The sequence below is a fragment of the Lithobates pipiens genome, unplaced genomic scaffold (assembly GCF_037356315.1).
Source record: "Lithobates pipiens isolate NorthernLeopardFrog02 unplaced genomic scaffold, aLitPip1_a1.2 Scaffold_27, whole genome shotgun sequence".
Taxonomy (NCBI): Eukaryota; Metazoa; Chordata; class Amphibia; order Anura; family Ranidae; genus Lithobates; species Lithobates pipiens.
Window position 1 is genome coordinate 160,991,131 of NW_027507788.1, and position 27,928 is coordinate 161,019,058.

The 27,928-nt window shown below is 42.3% G+C and overlaps 1 protein-coding gene across 2 annotated transcripts in view; it reads right to left on the bottom strand.

Moving 5' to 3' along the window:
* ROBO4 (roundabout guidance receptor 4) overlaps positions 1 to 27,928 on the bottom strand; it is a 202,668-nt gene that overhangs the window by 54,982 nt on the left and 119,758 nt on the right. For both annotated transcript variants that reach the window (XM_077457781.1, XM_077457782.1), the window contains exons 10-13: positions 17,313 to 17,484; positions 15,489 to 15,671; positions 15,369 to 15,411; positions 7,094 to 7,233 (exon numbers count right to left, since the gene is read on the bottom strand). In XM_077457781.1, the coding sequence (XP_077313907.1) occupies positions 7,094 to 7,233; positions 15,369 to 15,411; positions 15,489 to 15,671; positions 17,313 to 17,484 (538 nt within the window). The remainder of the gene's footprint in view (positions 1 to 7,093; positions 7,234 to 15,368; positions 15,412 to 15,488; positions 15,672 to 17,312; positions 17,485 to 27,928) is intronic.

Consider the following 27,928-nt stretch of genomic DNA (forward strand, 5'->3'; position numbering starts at 1 on the left):
AACTGTTAGACAGGAATATTCAGTTTGTTGCAAACTGGCTGGTAAGTTGAGCTGGGAATTTTTATTTGTTGTTATTTGTAGCAATGTAACAATGGGATCAACTGGGACAAATATATGCTTATGAGGGAAAATATCTATTCTCTATGCTTATGCTCAAATCTTTCATATCCATTCCCCCGAAGAAGCAGACGTTGAAGAAGACGTCCAAGAAACGAGTTAGGAATCAAAGGGATGATATCTTAACATTCTGGAACAAACAATAGAATGTACACCTCATCTCAGCTTTATCTTCATACAGATGTACTCTTTCTGCCAAAATTTCCTAAATGAGAAATGTGTCATGGCACAACAACTTTGAAGTCAACTGTTATCCAAAATACCATTAGAGAATTAGTAAAACGCTAAGATGGGTCAATTCAAACGGAACAGTAAAGTAAGTAAAGTGGGAGGGGATACTTGTCTTTACTTGTCAAAACCAGGTTACCGTCATTTGTGCCATTTAGTGAAGAGGAAGGGCCCTTAAAGTGGAACTTCCCCTTTTGGGTGTAGCGTCGCTTTATGCTCCAAGCCTTCTCGTGATATCCAAAACTTTGCCTATACAGAGCCTCCTGGACTTAAGCCTCATGTCAATGAATCAGGAGATTCCATTTTTGTAACCTATCTGTCCCTACCAAGGAACAGGGTTCTGTCCCTGCCTATTAACTTCCCAATTAAGGACTCCTTTGTGATACGGATAGTGCTATTCATAGCACATCTGCATTTAAAATGGCTGCTTAAATCAAATGTAAAAATCTGACACAGACTGCCCCAAGATAGTTCCTGATCCCCTTCTTACTTGCCTTTTATTAGGTCTTCTGGAAACTGCAATAAACATTCCAACTACACAAAGATTGCCTTGATATAGTACATTCACATTCCCTTTGTTTTCCCTTATGCATATACACATGGGAGGCATGGTGTCTCCATTTTGCCAAGTGAGCAAGCTACCATTTCTACTTAAAGTGGTTGTAAACCCTTACATATACACACTAAAGTGACTAACCTCAGGTAATTCACAGAGATTAAACAAATCCTATGTAAATTGCACCCGTTTATCTGTAGCCCTCTCTCTTCTACCATCATTCAGAGTACTGCATTTACACAACATGTCTCAGCTTCAGAAGGCAGAGGGCAGGGATCTGATGTCACACATTGCACAGCACAGGCTAAGTGTAATCTGAGACCTGAGTGGAGGAAAAGAACACATCCCCTCTACACAGTCTCATAGCATGCTGAGTATGGCAATCACCTGCTGTCTGCTGAAAGGGGGGCCTCCCAGGATTGCTTGGTGTTGGCATAGACTGTCTAATGCAGCTCATGCACATACAGGCAGAATAAGAGAGCAGACTAGAGTCACACTAGGTGCTTTGTGTTGAGGTCTATACTCACTATTGAAGAACATGATATGTTCATTTGTCATTTCAGGGCTTTTCAACCTTTTTAACACAGACTATAGTGCCTATAACCTACTAATTTATCAAAAGCATGAAAACCTTGACAGCGGCTCTGACTATTTTTCACTCTATTGAAGGCTGGCATTTCCCTTTACCAATCATTCCCTCAAATTCAAACAACGCTTATTCCTCCAGCTTATTAAACATCACTAATAATAATATAATAAGATGACAAAATAATAATATAATGACAAATTATCAAACTGCCACCCTGGCAAGACATGCTAAAATGTCTACGGCTTCTCCCACCACAGTTACTAAACCGCATAAAGATTGAAATGGGACCTAAATGTAAACCTGGAATTATTCCAAAGTGTGACGCCCAGATTGAGAAAATGTCACATCAATTAACGGTTTTGCAGAGCAAGCACTAAATAGCAAGTCCAGTTGTAAAAAAAAAAGAAGGATAATTAACACGCTGGCAGAGAACAGTGAAAATGAACGTGAATGAAAATGAGCTCAAGCAGTGATTTCCATGTCTCGAAGAGTGACATGTCCGTGTTAATATGAAGTAACTTAGAACTCAACAAAAAGCAGTGCCTACATGCAACACCATGCAATTATACATCATCCACCCACAGTAGCGACTGATGGACACATAATACAACAATTATACACACTATGGATGGTATACAGTAATCGCTTCCTTCTCAAAGCATCGGACAATTATGACAGGCACTTCCTACGTCAACCTTTTAAATGTGGAGGAATCCTTGAAATAACTTTCATTTCTCAGGGAGCCCTTGCTAATGATTACTATATCTACAGCTCAGGGTGTAGTCAGTGTAAACAGAAAGCTGAGAGACAAGAATAAAGAAAAGAATAAGGAATGTTGCATACTTTGCTTATTTGACACTCAGGGCTGTCCTATTCAACAATATTATTTTCAGTAATCATACAGTGCCTTGCGAAAGTATTCGGCCCCCTTGAACTTTTCAACCTTTTGCCACATTTCAGGCTTCAAACATAAAGATATAAAATTTTTATTTTTTGTGAAGAATCACCAAGTGGGACACAATTGTGAAGTGGAACGAAATCTATTGGATTTTTGAAACTTTTTTAACTAATAAAAAAATGAAAAGTGGGGCGTGCAAAATTATTCGGCCCCCTTACGTTAATACTTTGTAGAGCCACCTTTTGCTGCGATTACAGCTGCAAGTCGCTTGGGGTATGTCTCTATCAGTTTTGCACATCGAGAGACTGAAATTCTTGCCCATTCTTCCTTGCAAAACGGCTCGAGCTCAGTGAGGTTGGATGGAGAGCGTTTGTGAACAGCAGTTTTCAGCTCTTTCCACAGATTCTCGATTGGATTCAGGTCTGGACTTTGACTTGGCCATTCTAACACCTGGATACGTTTATTTGTGAACCATTCCTTTGTAGATTTTGCTGTATGTTTGGGATCATTGTCTTGTTGGAAGATAAATCTCCGTCCCAGTTTCAAGTCTTTTACAGACTCCAACAGGTTTTCATCCAGAATGGTCCTGTATTTGGCTGCATCCATCTTCCCCTCAATTTTAACCATCTTCCCTGTCCCTGCTGAAGAAAAGCAGGCCCAAACCATGATGCTGCCACCACCATGTTTGACAGTGGGGATGGTGTGTTGAGGGTGATGAGCTGTGTTGCTTTTACGCCAAACATATCCTTTTGCATTGTGGGCAAAAAGTTTGATTTTGGTTTCATCTGACCAGAGCACCTTCTTCCACATGTTTGGTGTGTCTCCCAGGTGGCTTGTGGCAAACTTTAGACAAGACTTTTTATGGATATCTTTGAGAAATGGCTTTCTTCTTGCCACTCTTCCCTAAAGGCCAGATTTGTGCAGCGTACGACTAATTGTTGTCCTATGGACAGACTCTCCCACCTCAGCTGTAGTTCTCTGCAGTTCATCCAGAGTGATCATGGGCCTCTTGGCTGCATCTCTGATCAGTCTTCTCCTTGTCTGAGCTGAAATTTTAGAGGGACGGCCAGGTCTTGGTAGATTTGCAGTGGTCTGATACTCCTTCCATTTCAAAATGATCGCTTGCACAGTGCTCCTTGGGATGTTTAAAGCTTGGGAAATCTTTTTGTATCCAAATCTGGCTTTAAACTTCTCCACAACAGTATTACGGACCTGCCTGTTGTGTTCCTTGGTCTTCATGATGCTCTCTGCGCTTTCAACAGAACCCTGAGACTATCACAGAGCAGGTGCATTTATACAGAGACTTGATTACACACAGGTGGATTCTATTTATCACCATCAGTCATTTAGGACAACATTGGATCATTCAGAGATCCTCGCTGAACTTCTGGAGTAAGTTTGCTGCACTGAAAGTAAAGGGGCCGAATAATTTGGCACGCACCACTTTTCAGTTTTTTATTTGCTAAAAAAGTTTAAATTATCCAATAGATTTCGTTCCACTTCACAATTGTGTCCCACTTGTTGGTGATTCTTCACAAAAAATTTAAATTTTATATCTTTATGTTTGAAGCCTGAAATGTGGCAAAAGGTTGAAAAGTTCAAGGGGGCCTATTACTTTCGCAAGGCACTGTAATGAAATGAATAATTAAAATAATAATAGCCAGAAAAGAAGGGCAGACAATGAAGTTGTAGTGTTCCTTCATACTGAAGGTCAGTCAAATGCCCCACTACACTGAAGGTTGTCAGGTCACCTTGAGGCGAGGTGACAGATGCACACCGTAGGGATCAGGAGTGCACTGCAAGGTTGTGGACCCTACGGCTGACTGCTGCAGACGGGAGACAGATCCCACTGGGGTTAGAGTGTAAGATTCCCTGGGGCGCGGAGTCTAAGAGCCAGCAGGTGTTCACCAGCGCCTCTAGTGGTGAGGATGGACTTGGCTGCAACTGGCTCCAGGTCGCGACCCCCAGGGTCCCCCAGCTCACACCCACAGTAGGCAACAGGAGGATAGGGATAGTGAGGGACAAAGCCAAGGTCAGGGCCACAAGCAGATAGGAATAGTCAGGGACACGCCAAAAGGTCAGGATCACAGGCAAACAGGGATAGTCAAGGAGACGCCAAAGTCAGTAACGGAACAACAGAAGAGCACACGGCAGGTAACAGGAAGCTAACACACAAAGGTTGATCAGCAGGGTTGACCTGCAGTGCACAGGTTAATATAGAGCTCCCTGATAGGAGCTAGGGTGGAGCCATGCCAGAGGATGGATTACAAAAGCAGACAGGTGAGGGTCGGCTGGTCTCTAGATGAACACATGGAAACAGGTAAGCAGACATTTGAAAAGAATCTCCTTACATTGGCTGTCATTAGGAAACATGTCCCTTGCATTGATGGAGAGTTGAGAAGAATCCCCTTACATTGGTGGTCAGTGGGAATGATGTTCCTTACATTGGTATTGAGTGGAAGAATGCTCCTTACATTGCTGATACTGGAAAGGATGCCTCCCTTAAATTGGTGGTCATTGGTCAGTAAAAAGAATGCCCCTTACAGTTGTAGTCATTGGGAAGAATGTCCCCCTTGCAAATAGCTTGAAAGATTTATGGTGTCAATGGCTACTGATCTAAAAATTGCAAATTGCTAATTGCTCGAAGAACCCCTAGAAACCTCTGGAAGAACCCAGGTAGAGAAAGGCTGGTTTAACTTTTTTCCCCACTCTGTACAAAAATAACAAATGTTTTTAATGGATTTCATGTTTATAGATGCCACACGTTTACCAAACTTATCAATTAATCGATCACTCAATGATCCTTCACCCATTCTATGTGCTACTGTATAGGGCAGTGCTTTTCTACCTTAGTGTAAACAAATCTTGGTCAATTTTTCCAAAACCTTCAATATCCAACCAGTAAAAATTAGTTTTTGCTCATACCACAAAATATGGGAATGCAAAAGCCCCCAAATCATTGGTGTCATAATGACCCCCCCCCCCCCCCAGGGAAGGACAGCACCTCATTGCATTGTTGTCAGTGGGATAATGGCCCCTAGGAGTGAATAACCTCCCACATCATTTGTGTCAATGGGATTGTTGGCCCCAGGAGAGAATAGCAGCTCAATTCATTGGTGTCAGTGGGATTGGGGCCCCTAGAGGGTTAAACCCCCAGCAAATCATTGGTGTCAGTGGGATTGTGGCCCCTAGAGGGGGAAACCCCCAGCAAATCATTGGTGTCAAAAAGATAGTATCCACCGGGAAAGAATAGCCCCCCAAATCATTGGCATCAGTAGGGTGGTGGCCACCAAGGAAGAATAGCTCCCTAAATCATTGGTATCAGTGGGATAGTATCCACAAGGGAAGAATAGCAGCCCCCCCCCCCCCCCAAATGTGGAATAGTAAATTCCAGCCAGGCAGGAGGGAGGCTGCAGACCCGTAGTTGAGAACCACTGGCATAGGGAATTGCAAGAGAATGGTACAATGTTAAACACGAATACTAACAAAATTTGCAATAAACTCATCTATTTATTATGTATGAAAAAATACCTAGCCATGGTATTTGTGTGTTTTCTGTCTGTTAATGATGAAGTCATTATTTTATGACTATCTGGATTGGGGAATTTTTATAAGGTCTGCATATCGATAGCCAGGTGAGTAAGCTGACAACCTGATTAAAGCTCATTGTGTCCGCTTCTATTATACCTGGCACAAACTTTCTTTCTTTCTTTCTTACTAGTACCAGCTACATGTGCAGTGAATATTTTGTTCCTTTTGCTAAGCTGAGTACATCATCAGACTTTTATATCTTTTAATAACACCCCTGCTCTAAAAGGTAAAAATACATTCAGTAATAATCATAGAATTAAAATAAAGCAAACAATACAGAACAGAAACTAAATGCATACAATGAAAATTGTAGTGCAGGGATTTCCTCCTGTTTTGGCTGTGAGACAGGACGTGAATATAAATCTCCCCAATGAACTGGGTTTATAGCCCTCCCTTACTCTATCCAAAGGAGAAAAAAAAAAGTTTCGGCCTAGGGCTTGTTTACACGTGCTTTGATCTCTGAAGCGCGATCCACATTCTGACAGCTCTTCAGAGTGCATTTGACAGGTGGTAAAGAGGCTTTGTATCACCTCCTTACTGCCTGCTTTAACCCCTTGAACCCCATACTAGCATATCACAATTGTACTGTACGTGGTTGTGGGGTACTTGTATAGCAGCTCCATTCACTTGAATGGGCTGGGCTCATTGGGCACTATGCGCACTGAAAGTGACAGGGAATATAATTCCTGCTGTAAACATGACGTGTACACCCTTGTACACTCCCTTTGCCGCTAAAGGGGGAGCAGCTGGGGGGGGGGCAGTAGAAGTGCAGCTCAACTGTGGGGTGTGAACAACCCCTTAGGGGCAACTAAAATCTTTGATGTCAATTCCTTCTTATCGCAGAGAAAAGAGGAGAAGCTCCGCTAATCTCAAGCCACTGGTTCATCCCAGTGGCATTGGCCTGGGAACAATGCAGGAACCATTAGGCAGTAAGTCAATGCACCATTGTTCAAGGATCCTCTAGCAGCCTCTGGAGAATCCCTAGGGTTCTACAGAACACTGACTGAGAAAGGCTATCCTTCACCATGTGATTTTACAGGGGAAAGATTTAAACTCTCTAGTATGTTGGATGATTTTGGTGCTTAGCCTTTTGGCACAATTCTGCAGCTCTTACAGGATTTGTGAAAGTCGGAGGTGTCTTTGCTTTCCATCCACATTAACTGGCTGTTCACACTGGTCGTGCTACTGTAGTTTCTTGAACATGATGCAGATTTCCAAGTGTTGGAAAGCCATGGGGAGTCACTTGTGTCCATCCTGAAATAAAAATGGATAAAGAAAATATTTACATCAATTCAATAACATTAAAAGATTAACTCCTTGCAAGGGGGGGTTGGGTACCGGGTTTATACCAAAACTCTTCTTTTGGTATAGATGGGCATGCATAGCTCCCAACTGTCCCTAATTTCAAAGGGACTGTCCCTGATTTGGATCAGTTCCTCTGACCCTCTTTCCTCCTCAATTGTCCCTTATTTTGGTCTGATCTATATAGTTGTATATAAAATATACTTTTTAACTTTCAAAAAGTGTTTTCCAGTGCTAAACCTTTCATCCAGTTTCTAAATTACTGCATTTGTAAATTTCAAAAGCCAATATAAAGAAAAGCCTGCAGGGGTTAACAAAACCCCGTAGGCAGAGGGCTAGCATGAATGCGTAAACAGTGCATGTCAGCCCTGCTTGATAGGGGATGCGGGATTGGCCAGAAGTGTAGGGGATGGGTCCTTCTGTGCAGCGAAGGTGATCCCGCCCCCTCCACGAGGCAGCATTCTGGAGGAAAGTTTCCCACCCTCCCTCCCTAAGATTGGATTGTATATGTCAAGTGGTGATTTTTCTGTGTTGTGTGTTTGTGTTTTTTCTTTTCAGGACAAGAACATGAAATGTCGTGGCAGTGGCTGGTGTTTGGTCTTTGCGGGTGAAGGAAGAGAGTTCTGAATGAAGAGTCAGAATCTGTCGGTGGTACGGGTCCTGAGGGTGGTACCCCAGTTAACGGAGGTTATCTGGTAATTGATTATGGGGGCATTGCGGTAGGTTGTTGTCTCTGAGTCAGCCTGTCGGCTTGAGGCCTAATAACCCACGTCAGAGGGACCGCAGTTTCATCATTTGTGGATATAGCTGAGTGTTATTGGTGGACCTGCAAAGACCAACACTAGGGGGAGCTGATGTTTGTCATAACTGATGTTGTTATTGTTTTTGTTATTGTCTTATTATTTTTTACGTTATTTAAAGAGTTATATATTTTTGGATATTTATACAGTTTGATTAATAAATTAATGGCTGCTACGGCCTATTTTACTCCAAAGGTGGTATGGTCTTATTTGTTATATAAATGGGGGGTAAGTTGGAGTATAGGTTGGTAGCAAATGCATATATGTTATACACTAGTCAAGGAATATCAGTGCTTAAAAAGAAAAGCATTTGTGGGTTTAACAAATCTTTTTTTTGTATAATTCTCCTTTAACTTTTGCTTGAAGGTGTCCCTCGTTACCATCTGAAAAAGTTGGGCAGTATGGACATGTGGCTTCAAACTTGTTTATGCTAGTAATTTTTCTTTAAGACAGTGTCAGAAAAGTGGTCAGTTGACCACTATAATGCTGGCACTAGGGGAATCCAACAAAAGGAAATGTGTCCTCCACTAAGGATTCCTGGCGCCATCTTGGAGGAGCCTGGGTTTGATTGAACTCAGAGTTCTTGTGAGATTTCAGCATACATGTTTGGGTGTAGGCGTACTTTAAATAGCATTATCTGCACCAAGATGGAGCCCTTAAATGGGAAGTGAAGTTAAGGACAGTACCCCATTTTGATTAGTTAGCGATAGGTTCTGCAGACATCTGGGAACAGACTGAGATGGAGAGATTCAAGGTAGTGGAAAAAGCAGAATTCTTTTGTAATTTGCCTATCTGCTCAGTTTTCAGTCTAAATACAAGTTTGTTTTTACTTCCAGTAGTGCTCTCCCCTCTTGGGAAGCCAAAAGATCTTGTGGGTAAGATGGAAGAAACTGTGATAGTTCATCTAATGCCGCGTACACACGATCGGAATTCCGGCCAGAAAAAGACAGATAAGAGCTTTTCATCGGAAAATGCGACCGTGTATATGCTCCATCGGAATTTAGCTGTCCGAATTTCCGCCAGCCAAAAATTGATAGCATGTTCTCAATTTTCCCGATGGAAAAACTTTCTATCGGAAATTCCGATCGTGTGTATGCAATTCCGACATGCCAAAAATCACGCATGCTCAGATTCAACTACGAGACGGAAGCTATTGGCTACTGGCTATTGAATTTCCTTTTTCTAGTCCCGTCGTATTTGTTGTACGTCAACGCATTCTAAACAATCGGAATTTGGTTTGACCGTGTGTAGGCAAGACAGCTTGAGCGGAATTCCGTCGGAATTCCGTCTGGAAAACCATCAGAGCTTTTTCAGATGAGAATTCCGATCGTGTGTACGCAGCATAAGAAAATCAAGAGCTACAAAGACTTGTTGCTTAAGAGAAGCTCTCTCTCTGATTGTGCTCCATGTAGAATAAGTGAAGACTTGTATCCTCTATGTACTGTCAAATTATATCTCTTCTTTGGGTGTTAAGCTGCTAGACCTCCTAAGGAAGGGGTACAAGGCTGAAAGAAAAAGTATTTATTTCTGTTTTCTGCATTTTTCTTCTTACCGATAAAAGATTTCTTAAAAAGAACTGTAATGTGGTATTGTGTTTATCCCCTGGTAACACCCCCAGAGCACCGATGTGTTACATCCTCCGAAAACATTATGGAAGTTCCTATCTAGAGAGGATGAAATGGGCACAACAGAAATAGGTGACAAGAAGCTGTAGTTCTATGCCACTTTCAATGGATTATATAAATTCTGAACTTCTGAGCCAGCTGGATGTCATTGGCTGTTGACTGATTGAATTTTTGTGGAAAGTTTTGCAGATGTAAACCCAATCATCACAATCTAATAATCTTATTATACAGGATTTATATTATAGAGGATTCATATATTCCTTATTGTGTTAGCATCATAGATAAGTCAATTTAAATGTTTTAAATTTGAAGCTTTCATTAAAATAAGCCTCAGTGATCCTGCCATGAAGGCCCTTGTTCAGCCACTTCCTGGTCTAGAGTCACAACGCTCTAACCCTGTCCCATAACAGGCCGTAGGGGTGGCATGTTGCAAGATTGTTGCACAGGAGAGGCCTATAGCAGCCAGGGTGTGTGTATCCTTGTCAAGCTGAGTATCTCCTTTCTGGTACAAGTGAAGCGGCCATACAGACACTTCCACAACCACTGGAACATGCCATCGCCTCTACGCAGCCCCTCCCTCAGTGACCTCCCTCCCCCATCATGTATGCTTGGCTCCACTGCCCCATCCAAGGGCCTGGGATGGTTACTACAGATGTCACTAAGTAGAGCGGAGGGGTATCAGTGAATGTCTTTTGCTAATACTCCTTTTAAAACCCCAAGTGCATGCACATACACTATATTTTCAAAAGTATTGGGACACCTGCTTTTACACGCACATGAACTTTAATGGCATCCCAGTCTTCGTCCATAGGGTTTAATCTTGAGTTGGCCCATCTTTTGCAGCTATAACAGCTTCAAGTCTTCTGGGAAGGCTGTTCACAAGGTTTAGGAGTGTGTCTATGGAAATGTTTGACCATTCTTCCAGAAGCGCATTCATGAGGTCAGGCACTGATGTTGGATAAGAGTCCTGGCTTGTAGTCTCTGCTCTAATTCATCCCCAAGGTGTTCTATTGGGTTGAGGTCAGGTCTCTGCGCAGGCCAGTCATGTTCCTCTACCCCAAACTCTCCCATCTATATCTTTATGGAGCTTGCTTTGTGCACTGGTGCGCAGTCATGTTGGAACAGGAAGGGGCCATCCCCAAACTGTTCCTACAAGGTTGGGAGCATGAAATTGTCCAAAATGTCTTGGTATGCTGACGCCTTAAGAGTTCCCTTCACAAGCCCATCCCCACACCATTATCCTCCCTCCACTAAATGATTTTGACCAGTGCACAAAGCAAGGTCCCTTCTGGACCATACCAGGCTACATGCCCTCAACATGGGGTGGGGGGTGTACCATGAGAGAAGGGGCTGGGATCTGGGGGCTCCCTTGTTAAAGGGGGCTTTGAGATTCTAATAAGCCCCCTGCCCGCAGATCCCCACAACCACCGCCCAGGGTTGTCAGGAAGAGGTCCTTGATCCCCATCAATATGGGGCCAAGGTGCTTTGGGGGGGGGGATCACATGCCATTTTTTTTTATATTTTTTTGGTGTGGGGATCCCCCTCAAGAACCTCAGAGAACAAGTGGCATGCCAAAAGTCAGATCAGTTAAGATGATGATCCTGACTTCCATTCAAATTAACGGGCTGAAATTGTGCCCAAGTCAGTCCAAAGTAGTGCAGGAAGCATTTTCAAAGTCAGACCAACACAAGTCGGACCAGTTAAAATGGCTCTCATAGGGAACCATTGATTTTCACATGTCATGCGACCTGTTCTCTGGAAGTCAGAGCGCATGTTGGACATGTATGAACCGGCCCTAAGACTGAGATGCCATTAAAGTTTATGTGCGTGTAAAGGCAGCCGTTCCAACACTTTTGACAATATAGTGTGCATACACACAAATACACATGTTGTGTGCTCCTTGTATTAAAATGGTGCTTTGGTTGAACATATTAGGAATCAATGCGCACACCCGAATGACTGCAATAATTCTAGGGCCATTGTTCACTCATGATTAAGTCAAAACAGATGATCCGTAAAGGCTTTTAAAGCAACACCTATGGACAGTTTGAATTCCAAAGGAATGTCACAGTTTCATGGGTGCGGAATGTTGTTTGGTGTCTATCAATGCAACACAACTTCATCTTTTTATGTTTTAACAAAAAACGGGTGATATATGTGTATGTGTGCACAGAGGGAGAGGGAGGGGCAGGGAGCCAATCAGTGGTGTTGCAGGGCATTTGAGCTACCAGGGGACAGAAGAAGAGAGCAGAATAAAAAGAGAAGGATGACTTATCTCTGTAATACTGCTGCTCCTTCACTGTCCAATCACAGGCTTCGGGTGGAGAAGAGAGGGGGCTGTATTGCCTACAGTCTACAGTAGAGAAAATTCATGTCTGCAGCCTAGCAAGGTTGATTATATCTCAGGACTCGAAGGACAGAAATATAAAGACTTTTGCACCCACAACAATATATTTCAATAGCTTACTTAGCTGTTTGCCTGGAGTTCATTTAAAAAGAAAAAAAAAAAAAAAGTCGAAAGTATTGTTAATCCCTGGAGGCTCAAGTAATGTTTTATTTCAGCACTTAACTATATTTTAGAGCCAGGAAGATGTAAAGTACCGCCGTGGAGAATGTCACACAGTATACGTAGCACTATATCTCCTGAGACAGCAATTTATTGCCGCTTCTGAAGGACAAACGCAAATGAGTCTTATTGAGGTGAGGAATTGCTGAGACGTAACGATATTTTATAGCTGTTAAATGGCGCTGTCACAAACTCATTCCTTAACTTATTTTTTTCCCCTGAAATACAGCCTGTCTTAGAACGACATGCAAAGCGAATTCACGGCTGTGCGGCGGAAAGGCGAATTCTGCCAGATCTCAAACTCTTTTGAGTTCCTGAGGCAACTAGTCGGGTAAGTGAATGATTGGAAGCATACGAAAATCTTGTTATTATTAAAAATATTTTATAGTCTGATTTAAAACGAACAATCTTAACACGCTCTCTGATTTTCCTTTTTGCCAGCGGAACTGGGGATATGAACTATACAAGAATTATACGATTCTGTCTGCAGCTGGAGAACAGCAATCAGAGCATTCGCTATGGTCAGCGTATAGTGGCTTTCTCTCCCTCTTCCCTTCTGCTCTCGGGCTCCTCTGGTGGGGCCTGGTTGCAGGGACCCTGTCTACAACTCTAACCACTTCAGCCCCGGAAGAATTTACCCCCTTCCTGACCAGAGCACTTTTTGAGATTCTGCACTGTGTCGCTTTAACTGACAATTGTGCGGTCGTACGACGTTGCACCCAAACAAAGTTGACTTCCTATTTTTCCCACAAATAGAGCTTTCTTTTGGTGGTATTTGATCGCCTCTGCGGTTTTTATTTTTTGCGCTATAAACCAAAAAAGAGCAAGAATTTTGAAAAAGACACAATGGGGGTTATTTACTTAAGGAAAATCCACTTTGCAGTGCAAGTGCACTTGGAATTGCACTGAAAGTGCACTTGGAAGTAAAGTCGCTGTAGATCCGAGGGGGACATGCAAGGAAAATAAAAAACAGAATTTTAGCTTGCACATTATTGAATGATAAAATCAACAGAGCTTCCACTCATTTCAAATCTACCCTTTAGATTTAGAGCGACTGCACTTCCAAGTGCAGTTGCAGTGCAAAGTGGATTTGCCTTTCTTAAATAACCCTCAATATTTTCTACTTTTTGCTATAATAAATATCCCCCAATTTTTTTTTAAAAAAGCTATTTTTTTCTCAGTTTAGGCCGATATGTATTCTACATATTTTTGGTAAAAAAAATATATATATATCGCAATAAGCGTATATTGATTGGTTTGCACAAAAGTTATAGCGTCTACAAAATAGGGGATAGATTTATAGCATTTTTATTATTTAATTTTTTTCTTACTAGTAATGGTGGCGATCTGCGATTTTTATTTTGACTGCGACATTATGGCAGATACGTTGGACAATTTTTGGAACCATTGGCATTAATACAGCGATCAATGCTATAAAAATGCATTGATTATTGTAAAAATGTCACTGGCAGTGAAGGGGTTAACACTAGGGGATATCACTGGCAGTGAAGGGGTTAACACGGGGGGGGGCGGTCAAGGGGTATACTGTGTTCCCTGGGAGGTAACTGAAGGGGGAGGGGACTGACTAGAGGAAGTCACAGATCGTGGTTCCTAGCTAATAGGAACACATGATCTGTCACTCCTCTCAGAACAGAACATTGAAGTGTGTGTTTACATACACTCGTCCCTGTTCTGTGTCTCCTGCTCATGATTGCTCATGGCCGGCGGTCATCGCGACCATTGGCCACGAGCTTCGGCACCCCCACTGAGTAGCCGGCGTGCACGCACCTGCTATCCCAACCCCGCGAGCTGACAAACAGCTACAATGGCTCGCACAGGGGATCCAACCTGCCGCAGTATAATTGCGCCAGCTGGTCGGGAAGCGGTTAAACATTGCACGCATAAACCTCAAAAAAAATTCAAGAATTTTGATTGCTAATTTTTTCCTTTCCATAAAGACTTTCTTTATTGACTTGCAATGTGCTAGAAAATTGGACTAATCCAGGAAGAGTCAATTCCCTAGCACGGGCCCTCCTTCCTTGCATGTCATAGCCCTTTCCTATACTGGAAGTTTCTAATGACTGTCCAGCCCCTCCACTCCAACCTCACCTTGCTACATAACCTTTTATGTACCAAAATCTGGACAGCTGCGCTCCAAATAAAATCCATTTTTATTGTAGTATAAAAATCAACATGAAACAGCAAAAAGACATTGTGGGGAATGTGAAAAAATTCAATGTGTTAAGTGCTCACACAGCACGAAACGCGTTAACTTATATCTATCTCCTGATTGGCTCACTGGCTGCCAAAAGCCAATCAGGAGGGCTAGTCCCCAGAAAGCTAAGTCTCTCATGGACATCGCTGGATCCAGAGGGGGCTAAGGTAAGTATTAGGGGGGCTGCTACTAGATGAGAAAATGTGAGTCACATTATGGAAGTGTCAAGCAGGAAAATGCATACCTCCTTACAGGGTCCTTTGTAAACATTGAGTGTACAGACTCCATATTCAGGGAGCTCACTCTACATGCTCATACCTCCCAACATTTTAAGGAATGAGGGACACCTACTAACAAAGGTATGTAGGCATAGGACACACCTTCTGCCACAACCCCCTTAAAGGAGAATTAACCAAAAAAAAGTTAATTAAATCCAAAAGTGCTTTTTTTTTACCACTACTATTATATTGGCTTTTAAAATGTACAAATGTAGCAATTTAGAAATTGGATGAAAGGTTTAGCACTGGGAAACATTTTTTGAATGATAAAAAGTGCATTTTATATACAACTATATAGATTAGACTAAAATGACGGACACATGAGGAGGAATGAGGGACAGAGGGACATTGCTCCAAATCAGGGACAGTCCCTTGAAATCAGGGACATTTGGGAGCTATGCATTCTGCTAACAAAGGGTCCACGCTACATGGTATCAATTTTGAATGGGTTGATTGTTGGTGTCAGGAGAAATAGACACAGTTTAATAATTCTATTATTAAAGGATTACCTAACTCAAGGCCAACTGTAGCTGCACCCTATCACCAAACTGTAATCACAGTGCAGAACATAAATGTATGTTATAAGCAGATCTCAGGTCTTACCTGTGTTTGATGATAGTGTCCTCACTTGCAAATCGATACAGACCTGTAAAAGATGGGAACTGTGTTATTATTGTAATATAAATTATATGTATTACCACAGTATAAACAATGAGGGCTTACTGCTGTGTTTCTTGGAGCTGTAAGGCTTTGAGTGACGCTGACACAGGTAAACCACGGCCACCATTAGCATGATCCAGATGGTGCCACCCACTGTGGCGATAAAAGCCGGATGTTTTATAACCTGCAGGAGGAGATCTAAAGGAATATGATCAACCTGTGTTTCTTCTTTCCCTTCAGGAAAATCTGCAAGGACAGAGGAATTAAAAACAAAATCAGCTGGTACTGGCATGTACGTCGTTCTTAATTTCACTTCACTTCAATCCCTTCCCTGCCATTCTACATCCCAAATAATGTCTCGGACTGCTTGATGTGAATTTAAATTGGCCACAGTAGACTTTTATTTAAAAAGCATTCCAAGTTCAAACTTGTACCAACTGTGTTGCCAGGAGAGGTTTTTTCTTAACAAAAGTCCTAACTAAGCTCTACTTCTATTACAAGCCGCATTCCACCATTTCAAGGATAGCTTCAAATTGAGCATATATACCACCTTCCGCCAAGAACCAAGCCCCTGGAAGAACAAACAACAATACAAGTAGAGGTTTCCAGTTGCTCCCAAGTTCTCTACAATGGGTCACTCCCTCAGCTGTCCAGGTGCAAAGCAGGGACTCGTCCTCACCCTAAATGCCAACACATCCAGAGAAAAACGGCTGGTGGTACACCATGAGGTCCATTGCTTGTTGTAAAACTTTATTATTCCAGAGCAAGTGGCACAAAGTCATGCCAGTGACCTGCTCCTCCAGTGTTACAAGTGTTGGACTTTGCGAGGTGCCACTGGCTGTATTTCTCAGAACTCCTGTTTTGTAACAATTCCAAGTCTTCCAAAAGACCATCCGACCAGCCAAGCTGCAGTTACAAGGACGATAACCACCCTATCCCAATCAGCTGATCACCCAATGAGGACAACTACTTCTGCAGCCAACAGTTCTGGAATGACCTCCCAGCAGTACCACTGTCCCTACCCTTGTAGTTCCCCCCTGCCATTTGACCAGAAATCGCCAATCAGGTAAAACTTGATTCTTACAGCACCACTCCTAGTTATGTAGAGACCCCCTCCTTATTCCAGATTTCTCCTCTGGAGTTTGCTTTTCTTTTAAAGCATCCCTGAGAAGTCTCTGTTCATGTTCTGTTTCTTTCCATTGTCTAGGGACATGATTTCTTGGGACATGACTTGGCTCTGCTGTGCCATCTGCAGACAATATTTAATAGATCCAGACAGCAGCTCTGTGTTGTATCTTAGGACAAGTGAAGTAAATTTCTTGTCTCTGCTGAAGGACAGAGAAACATGACTACAAAAACACAAATTTGGGAAAAATTTGATTCAAAGTGCAAGTGAAAGATATTATCCACAAGCAGGCCTTACATTTACTTTGATTCCACAACCTACTAATTCTTAAGTAATGTGACCAATATACCTGAAAAACGTATTTTATACATCGGTCACATGACCGCAGTTACTTCCTTTTCATCACTCCCTGCTCATACAGTCTGTGATTGGCTTATGGCTCTGCAGAGCCCAGCAGGAGTGTCTTAGCCTGTGATGTCAGGCTTATTATGGGTCCCAATGAAGAAGACATGCAGCATCTGCTTCCATGGGTGGTGTAGTCAGGAAGCCCTGGATTGTCAAAGCATGGCAGGATAACCAGAATTTAGTGTAACTTGTACTTGCTGAATACACAAAAGGAATCGTATTTACTGTGGACAGAATTACGTAATCCCATACTTTTTATATTTAGTTTACATAGGCTTTAAGAAAATCTGAGGAACGAAAAAAAACACAGAAGTCATCTTCAAGAAATGATTTTCTTGATATCGTTCCCATCTCACCTATAAAGATGTACTTTGGTTGGCTTGGTTTGCCAACACCTACATCATAGATGGCGGCTACTTGAATCTTGTAGGTCACACCAGCGGGTAACATTGAAATTTCTAGGCGCCGGGTTTCTGAGTCTACGGTCCAGTTAGCTTGGTGATGGGTCTCATTTCCGAAGCACCATACCTGAAATACAAGTATAAATCTGATGACCAAATTAATTCAGCTGCAACTATGTTATTGTAACTAAACACTACAAAAATGATAGTAGCCAATCAGAATCGATCTGTGGGCAGCACAGAGTTTGCTGTAGTAACTAATTCTACTATTGTAACGTAGCTTTCCACAGCTCCTACCAACTACATTTCAGCACGCCCCTCGCCTCAAATCTCTGCAGACAGCCCCAGAATGAAAGCCTCAATGCTTATTTACCCCTATTACATCCAGAAGTAGGATGGCTATAAGGATATAGTCTATTGTGGCAAAAAGATTGTTTAGTAGGATGCTTATATAGATAGTCTATAGCGGCAAAAACATTCCTTGACCCCCCGTACAGTGTCTCCCATTGGTGCCCCCAATCTTCCTATGGGCTGTCCAGTAACAGCTTTGAGAGTGTTTAAGGAATATTTTATTTTAGTTATATCTTTATAACTGTCCTACTAAAGAACATATTTTTGGCTGCTTTTTTAAAAGCTCACCTATGTGCATACCTAAGCTGGCCATAGACAGTTCAAATCTTGGCTGGTTCAGCAGAGACCGTGGTGCATTGAGGGCACATGGGCTTCATCCCCCCTATCCCTGCTGCCGCCCCCTATCCATGTGCCCAGTCCCTTTCAGGTGCCGGGTGCATGGATTCCTATGGCGGGGGTGGTCGGGTTTTTTTTTTAAGCAGGTGATTAGAGCCATATGCTCTAATATACTTCAAAATTGGTTGACTGGGGGCGCAGAGAGTGCGCCCTGATCCCACCCAATTGTGTGACCATAGTGAATAAATTTGTGTTATTTTCACACTACAGTGCCTCTCCGCCAATTAGGAAGGCAGGTCGTGAGATCTCTTTCCCAATTGACCAAAGCACCAGGCGATCCTATTGGATGCCTATCGCTTTGGCGGAACAGGAGACACAGAGGGAGGAAGCATGAAGAGCGGACACCGGAGCCGCCAGTAATGCTGACCTGTATACCCTATCTGTAATGCTGATCTATCCCCTATCTGTAATGCTGACCTATATACCCTATCTATAATGCTGACCTGTATACCCTATCTGTAATGCTGACCTATATACCCTATTAGTAATGCTGACCCCTATCCCCTAATTGTAATGCTGACCTATATACCCTATCTGTAATGCTGGGCCATATACCCTATCTGTAATGCTGACCTATATACCCTATCTGTAATGCTGACCTATCCCCTATCTGTAATGCTGACCTATCCCCTATCTGTAATGCTGACCTATATACCCTATCTGCGATGCTGACCTATCCCCTATCTGTAATGCTGGGCCATATACCCTATCTGTAATGCTGACCTATATACCCTATCTATAATGCTCACCTATATACCCTATCTGTAATGCTCACCTATATACCCTATCTGTAATTCTGGGCTATATACCCTATCTATAACGCTCACCTATAAACCCTGATCTGTGAGGCTGAGCTGTATACTCCTGATACTATGGGTGGAAGGAAGTGGAATACAGGGGACAGAGTGGGTGGATTCTATAAGGTATGGGGCTTATGAGAAGTGGGAAGGGTCAAATAGGAAGGGCGGGGTCTGGCACCTCCATCCTAAAAATTCACCAGCCGCCACTGTTTGAACCATGTATGTGCATACTGATTGTACCCGAATTGATTGATCAATCAACTTAGGTACAACCAGTCTGTTGGATTTTTAGTGCGATTAGTGCGGGAGTAGCCGCTAGCAATAATCGATATGTGTTCTCCCGGGAAGGGATGGTTCCATGTGCCGGAAGAACACAATGGGGTAGATTTACTAAAGCTGGTGCACTCAGAATCTGGTGCATGGTACATGGTAGCCAATCAGCTTCTAACCTCAGCTTGTTTGCTGTGGCAATAAAACCTGGAAGCTGATTGGCTTCTATGCAGAATTGAGCCTGATTTTGCACTCTCCAGCTTTAGTAAATAAGCCTCAATAGCTCTGCGGGAAGGGGTTCCCCCCATCAACACTGACTATGTTGATGGGGGAATTGCACTATGGCCAGCTTTATTGATATTGTATGTCTAGAGTGTTAATATTGATGTGCCAGGATCTCTATATCCCCTGAAGCTCGTCTCCCCACATACTGAGTGCAGTTGGACCTGGCCAAGTGCATACACATGATTATGCTCCTTATTTTCTCCTGAAGAAGCAGATTTTAATATCTGGGAAATGCATTGAGAACTGGCCTCATCTCCCTGCAGGTATCAGTGGGAAAATTGAAAAATAATTGATTATGTGTTACCAACAAATAGATGTAATTGATTCAGCCAAGTTGGAGGTTATGAAACAATTTATGGTTACTCTATTCTGTGATATGATTGTAAAAGTAGCAAATAAAATTATGCAACAGCATGCATTTTTGCAATTTGTGATTTTATGAATATTTTCTGTGAACAGAAAAAAAAGATTTTTTTATACAATTTATTTTGTTGAAGTTACTTTGAGAATTGGGTACTTTTAAAGTCCCACATTTTATGTAATATAGTTAAGATACATCGATCACTAATACCCAGAGATGACAAGTTAAAGGACCAGTAAAACCAAAACAGAAACGTTATTTTTTGTAAACGATCATCTTTTCAGAAATGTGTGCATAAAATATACACACTGAGAATATTATATTTTTGGTGTTACTATGGTTTTACAGTGACACCTTTTGTTTTACATTAGCTGCCATGTTAAGTTATATTTGGCTCAGATTTTACATTCTTCTAGAAATCAGCAGTGTGTTGTAAAATATCCCTCCCCACATCTAATGCAGGCCATACATGGATCGAATTCCAAATTAATTTTCTTTCGAAAATCAGAAATTTTGTGCGTTTTGTGATCCAATGATGCCACCGTTGAGTTCGAAATTCAACCAACCTTGTCTTCAATTTTACCTCATGTTGCTACAGAAAATTATTTTCGTCGATGGGAATCTTCTTTTCTTTACGAGAATTTTCTATTCTTACATGATTCTCCCATGATTGATTAGAAAATTGTTAATTTTTCCAAAAATTTCCAACATGCCCGATCACTCACTTTCAATGGCTGCACGAGAATTGTCCATTTGTGTGGCCCGCTAAAGATGCGGAATTCAAACGAAAATTCTTAGAAAAGATTTTCGAAATAAAATTCTTTTGGAATTCGACCCATGTATGGCTGGCCTTATATATAGTTACATAGGCAGTCAGGTTGAGAAAAAAAAAACACAAATTCAACTAACAAGAAAAAACTAATAATTAAAATAAATATAAAATATATTTTAAAGTAGATTCAGGGCTCGAGTCCTGCGGGAACGCATGGGAACGGCGTTCCCGTACTATTCCCACAGCGGGAACGCCGTTCCCATTAGCTGCCTGAGGGCTGAGGCTATGCAGCGCGTAGTTCGCCGCCGCTCCTCAGCCGCCGAGTGACTGGTTGCTAGGCAGGGGCCGCTCCGCATCTAGCAACCGGTCACATGACTTCGGCCGTGCACGTGGGCACGCACTGGCGCGAGTCAGTGGGCAGGCTGAAACACGCTGCGCGCCTGCTTGGATCCGGAGTTCCGGACTGTCCCCCCCCTCCTCCCCTCTACCCAGTGCCAGTCAGTCCTGGCCTCCTGGGGCCACACGCTGCACTTTTCCAGTTTACTTCTCCTTCTCTACCAGGTTAGTCACTAGTGTGTAAGTTGCACTCTGCAATACCCTGCCAATACTCATCAATACTCTGCAATACCCTGCCAATACTCATCAATACTCTGCAATACCCTGCCAATACTCATCAATACTCTGCAATACCCTGCCAATACTCATCAATACTCTGCAATACCCTATCAGTATCAATACTCTGCAATACTCTGCGAATACTCTGCAATACCCTATCAATACTCTGCAATACCCTATCAATACTCTGCAATACCCTGCAATACCCTATCAGTATCAATACTCTGCAATACTCTGCGAATACTCTGCAATACCCTATCAATACTCTGCAATACCCTGCAATACCCTATCAGTATCAATACTCTGCAATACTCTGCGAATACTCTGCAATACCCTGCCAATACTCTGCAATACCCTGCAATACCCTATCAGTATCAATACTCTGCAATACTCTGCGAATACTCTGCAATACCCTATCAGTATCAATACTCTGCAATACCTTGCCAATACTCTGCAATACCCTGCCAATACTCTGCAATACCCTATCAATACTCTGCGATACCCTATCAATACTCTGCAATACCCTATCAATACTCTGCAATACCCTATCAATACTCTGCAATACCCTGCCAATACTCTGCAATACCCTATCAATACTCTGCAATACCCTGCCAATACTCATCAATACTCTGCAATACCCTGCCAATACTCATCAATACTCTGCAATACCCTATCAGTATCAATACTCTGCAATACTCTGCGAATACTCTGCAATACCCTATCAATACTCTGCAATACCCTATCAATACTCTGCAATACCCTGCCAATACTCTGCGATACCCTATCAATACTCTGTGATACCCTATCAATACTCTGCGATACCCTGCCAATACTCTGCAATACCCTATCAGTATCAATACTCTGCAATACCCTGCCAATACTCTGCAATACCCTATCAATACTCTGTGATACCCTATCAATACTCTGCGATACCCTCCCAATACTCTGCAATACCCTATCAGTATCAATACTCTGCAATACCCTGCCAATACTCTGCAATACCCTATCAATACTCTGCAATACCCTATCAATACTCTGCAATACCCTGCCAATACTCTGCAATACCCTATCAATACTCTGCGATACCCTGCCAATACTCTGCAATACCCTATCAGTATCAATACTCTGCAATACCCTGCCAATACTCTACAATACCCTGTCAATACTCTGCAATACCCTGCCAATACTCTGCACTACCCTATCAATACTCTGCAATACCCCGCCAATGCTCTGCAATACATACCCTGCCAATACTCTGCAATACCCTGCCAATACTCTGCAATACATACCCTATCAATACTCTGCAATACCCTGCCAATACTCTGCAATACATACCCTATCAATACTCTGAAATACTCTGCAATAAATACCCTATCAATACTCTGCAATACCCTGCCAATACTCTGCAATACCCTGCCAATACTCTGCAATACCCTATCAATACTCTGCAATACCCTATCAATACTCTGCAATACATACCCTATCAATACTCTGCAATACATACCCTGCCAATACTCTGCAATAAATACCCTATCAATACTCTGCAATACATACCCTGCCAATAGTCTGCAATACCCTGCCAATACTCTGCAATACCCTATCAATACTCTACAATACATACCCTATCAATACTCTGCAATACATACCCTGCCAATACTCTGCAATACCCTATCAATACTCTGCAATACCCTGCCAATACTCTACAATACTCTGCCAATACTCTACAATACATACCCTGCCAATACTTGCAATAACCTGCCAATACTCTGCAATAACCTATCAATACTCTGAAATACTGTGCCAATACTCTGCAATACCCTGCCAATACTCTGCAATACCCTATCAATACTCTGCAATACCCTGCCAATACATACCCTGCCAATACTCTGCAATACCCTGCCAATACTCTGCAATACCCTGCCAATAGTCTGCAATACCCTGCCAATACTCTGCAATACCCTATCAATACTCTACAATACATACCCTATCAATACTCTGCAATACCCTGCCAATACTCTGCAATACATACCCTGCCAATACTCTGCAATACCCTATCAATACTCTGCAATACCTTGCCAATACATACCCTGCCGATGCTCTGCAATACTCTGCCAATACTCTTCAATACATACCCTGCCAATACTCTGCAATACCCTGCCAATACTCTGCAATACTCTGCCAATACTCTACAATACATACCCTGCCAATACTTGCAATAACCTGCCAATACTCTGCAATAACCTATCAATACTCTGAAATACTGTGCCAATACTCTGCAATACCCTGCCAATACTCTGCAATACCCTATCAATACTCTGCAATACCCTGCCAATACATACCCTGCCAATACTCTGCAATACCCTGCCAATACTCTGCAATACCCTGCCAATAGTCTGCAATACCCTGCCAATAGTCTGCAATACCCTGCCAATACTCTGCAATACCCTATCAATACTCTAAAATACATACCCTATCAATACTCTGCAATACCCTGCCAATACTCTGCAATACATACCCTGCCAATACTCTGCAATACCCTATCAATACTCTGCAATACCTTGCCAATACATACCCTGCCGATGCTCTGCAATACTCTGCCAATACTCTTCAATACATACCCTGCCAATACTCTGCAATACTCTGCCAATACTCTTCAATACATACCCTGCCAATACTCTGCAATACCCTGCCAATACTCTGCAATACCCTGCCAATACTCTTCAATACATACCCTGCCAATACTCTGCAATACCCTGCCAATACTCTTCAATACTCTGCCAATACTTATTCCTGTTTGTGGGATATTTTCTAATGGGCTGTGTAACAGAATTTGGAACAGGGTGTATTTGTGGTAGAAATTCCCTGCGAGGGAAAGATCATCACCCATTGTGTTGATTGTTTTGTTTGACACGTTATTTTGTTTTTGTAAACTGGCACTTTACAATAAATGTTGTACTGTATTTTCTGTGAAGTATATATGCATATGAGCGTACCTTTTTTTTTTTTTGGTGGGGGAATGGATCTTGGGTGGGAGTTCCCACACTTTTTTTCCCAGGACTTGACCCCTGAGTAGATTCAAATATATATATTTAAATATATAATATATATTGATATAGAAAACCTCCATTTACAGAATCTTATACCCACAGTTGATCCAGAGGAAAGCAAAGGACACCCTGTAAAGCATAGTCCAATCTGCTACAGCGAGGAAAAAGAAAATTCCTCTTGATCCCCCAGAAGACAATTGAATATATACGATATCTCCTGTTCTGAAATGTTCCTGAACCTTTTAAACATTTATACATATTAAAGCAGTGATTCTCAAACAGGGTTCAGTGGAACCCTAAGGTTCCTCCAGAGATAGCTAGTTGTTCCTTCAGCATTGGGCCATTTCTGCCTCTTGGATAAGTTCCCACTGACACCACTGTTCTTTTTAGCTATCTGCAAGTAGGTAATTCTTCCCAATGTCCACATGTGTAGGGACCATTCTTTCCACTGACCATCACACTAATGTATTGTGAGTTGTAGATTTCTAATTTTTAGCAGGGGTTCCCCGAGACTGGAGAACTATTTCAAGGGTTCCTCTGTGTTGAAAAGGTTGAGAAAGGCTGTGTTAAAGTATAACTAAAGCCTCATACACACGATAGGACTTTGTACAAACTTTCCCTTGGATTTTGTACAAAGGGCGTCAGCCCTGAACTTGTATTGCATACACACAGCAGGACTTTTTCAGCCAACTTTCACCAAATCATGTGGTTTTTCTGCTCTTTACCGCCACCTTTGGTCAACTTCTGTATTGTTGTCTGATCTTTTGCATTTGTTCTGAGCATGCTTGTTTGTACTTTGTACAAAAGTCCTATGGTTTTCTGTACACACGCTCAGACTTTGCTCCATCGGACTTTTGTTGCCAGAAAGTTTGTCCGTTCGCACAGCCAACAAAAGTCAGATGAAAACCAAAAAAGTTTGTCCGAACTTTTTTTAGTTTTTGTTTTGGATAGAGTGGAGATGGATTAGATCCCCTGTCAGTTTTTATTGCTGTCTGTGCCCCCGTTAATTTGTCCTGTTTAACATTATCATTGACAGTAAATGTAATAGAAAATCCCTAGGGTTGACCCTAGAAAAGTAATAGGGGAAATCTTCCAATGAGCACACTAGTTTTGGTGACCTGAGGGCACCCAAGGGATTCCCAAAATTTGAAGGGATTTCCTCTCACTTCCTGTTTGGCTGTGAGACAGGAAGTGATGGGAAATCTCCCCAATGGGACACAGATGGCGGAAAAAAAATCTGACAGAGGTTATAACTCTCCCTTACTCCATCCAAAAATAAAAATAAAGTTTTGCCTATAGTTCTGTTTTAAAGGATATGTAGACCCTAACAATAAACTTGAAAGCATTTTTGTTATATCTGTCAATAAGTGCAAAAATACCTATTGATCCTGCCAGAAATCTTGTCAGCTGATAACTTCCTGTGCTCTCATCCGGTATGTTATGAGATACAGAAACCCTCCACTTTATGTTATTAAAGCGGAGGTCCACACAAAAATGGAACTTACGCTTTACAGAACCCTCCCCCCCCTCCAGTGTTACATCTGGTACCTTTCAGATACCTGTATAATGCGGTAATCGCAGTGACCTACGCCACTTCCCATCCCCCTCCCACGCTCTCTGTTGGTAGACACACAGGTCCCAAAGACAGCAGGGACCATTCAGACTGCGCAGCACGACTCGTGCATGGGCAGTAGGGTACCAGGAAGTGAAGCCACAATGGCGGCGGCAGCATCCAAGGACTGAAGGATAGTTCGGCCTCAGGTGGACATCGTGGGCGCCCCGGACAGGTAAGTGTCCTTATTTTAAAAGTCAGCAACTGAAGTATTTGTAGCTGCTGACTTTAAAAAAAAAAATTGTCAGACCACAGCTTTAAGATGAGAAGAGGGAAGGTTATTGTAGTTCTTTCCTAGGCTGACAACACTGCTCCCCCATAGCTACAACAGCCTGGAAGAAGAAGTCACTTGGGCTGCCCACCCCCACGCTACACCACTGGGCTGGCCCGGCCGAATTACATCATCGACATTCCGCAATCAATTAAAATCGTGAATGGCTGTATCCGTTTCATTCCGGGACACTGTATTGTCCCGGAATGAAGGTGCCCGGGACCCGGGACAGACCTGCTAATTGCCAAAATGTCCCGGGCAATCCGGGACACGTGGGCACCTTACAATACAGTGAATGTTGTCACCCAAGGACAGGAAGTGTGTTACTGGTAGGATCACCAAGTGAAAATAAAGTGAAGAAAACAAATGCAGCCACCTCATCTAAGCACAGGCTGCAATATTATACCTATTTGTTTTTGGGTTTAGATACATTTCAAAAATCTCTTTTATGAAAGTTGTGATAAAAATGTTTAGTGGCCCTTTAATATATACAGTATATGAGTGGCAGGGCGATTCTAAGACATCATTATAAGACAACTGCGGACATGGCGTAGCTCAGTTGTTTTACAATCTAGACGTCTCTCCGCAATGTCTGTGACATTCCCCCGCTGCGAATGAAAAATCATTCCTGCTGAGCGAGTGTTTCCTTGCTCTCTTCCTCAGCAAAGCATTGAGATAAGTATATGTTAATTTGTAGTGAAACTGACAATATAATTAAGAAAGATTCACCTGTCAGACCTGAATGGCATCAGTCTTGTCTCTTTGTGATAAAATGTAATTTGGATTTGTAACACGTTCTGGATTTCTGCATCAATCAGAATTCTTATTATGCACAAGAGTTTTCCCTATTGTCTGCTCATCATCATCGTGATTTATAGCAAGTTCTTTTGTTGGACTTTACTTTTATATGTATTCCTTTTTATTTTGTATCTGTTCTGGGAACAGATCTAAAGATACAGGTACATGGTGGATACATAGGAGCATCTGATCCTTCCAGACAGAGCTATCAGAGCCCCAAACTATCCTTTTACTTCATCAGACAGTTTACGCTGGATATACAGCGCCTTGCAAAAGTATTCACCCCCTTGGCATTTTTCGTGTTTTGTTGCCTCACAACCTTTGAGGATTTGCAACATTTACTTTACAGAACATGCCCACAGCTTTGACGATTTTATTTTTTGTTTTATTGTGAAGCAAACAAATAGGGCAAATTAACCTTTTGTGGCTATCACAGCTCCAAGTCGCTTTGGATAAATCTCTATGAGCTTGCCACATCTTAGCACTGGGATTTTTCCCATTCCTCCTTGTAAAACTGCTCCAGCTCCTTCAAGTTGGATGGTTTGCGCTGGTGAACAACAATCTTTAAAGGCCCGTACACACGGTCGGACTTTTTGACAACAAACATGCAAATTAGCTGTTTTGGAGCAACATCCGACTGTGTGTACGCTCCATCGGACAAACTTTTTCTGTTTTCATCGGACTTTTGTTGGCTCTGCGAACGGACAAACTTTTTGACAACAGAAGTCCGATGGAGCAAAGTCCGACCGTGTGTATGCAAAAGCATCGGACTTTTGTACAAGGTACAAACACGCATGCTCAGAACCATTGCAAACGATCAGACTACAATACAGAAGTTGACCAAAGGTGGCGCTGGAGTCATTGAACGTCCTCTTTTGAAGCGGCGTCAGTACGTTGTGACGTCATTACGTTCGTGTTTGTTGTCAAAAAGTCCGACCGTGTGTATGCAATACAAACTTGTGGACAACACACTTTGTACAAAAGTCCACGGAA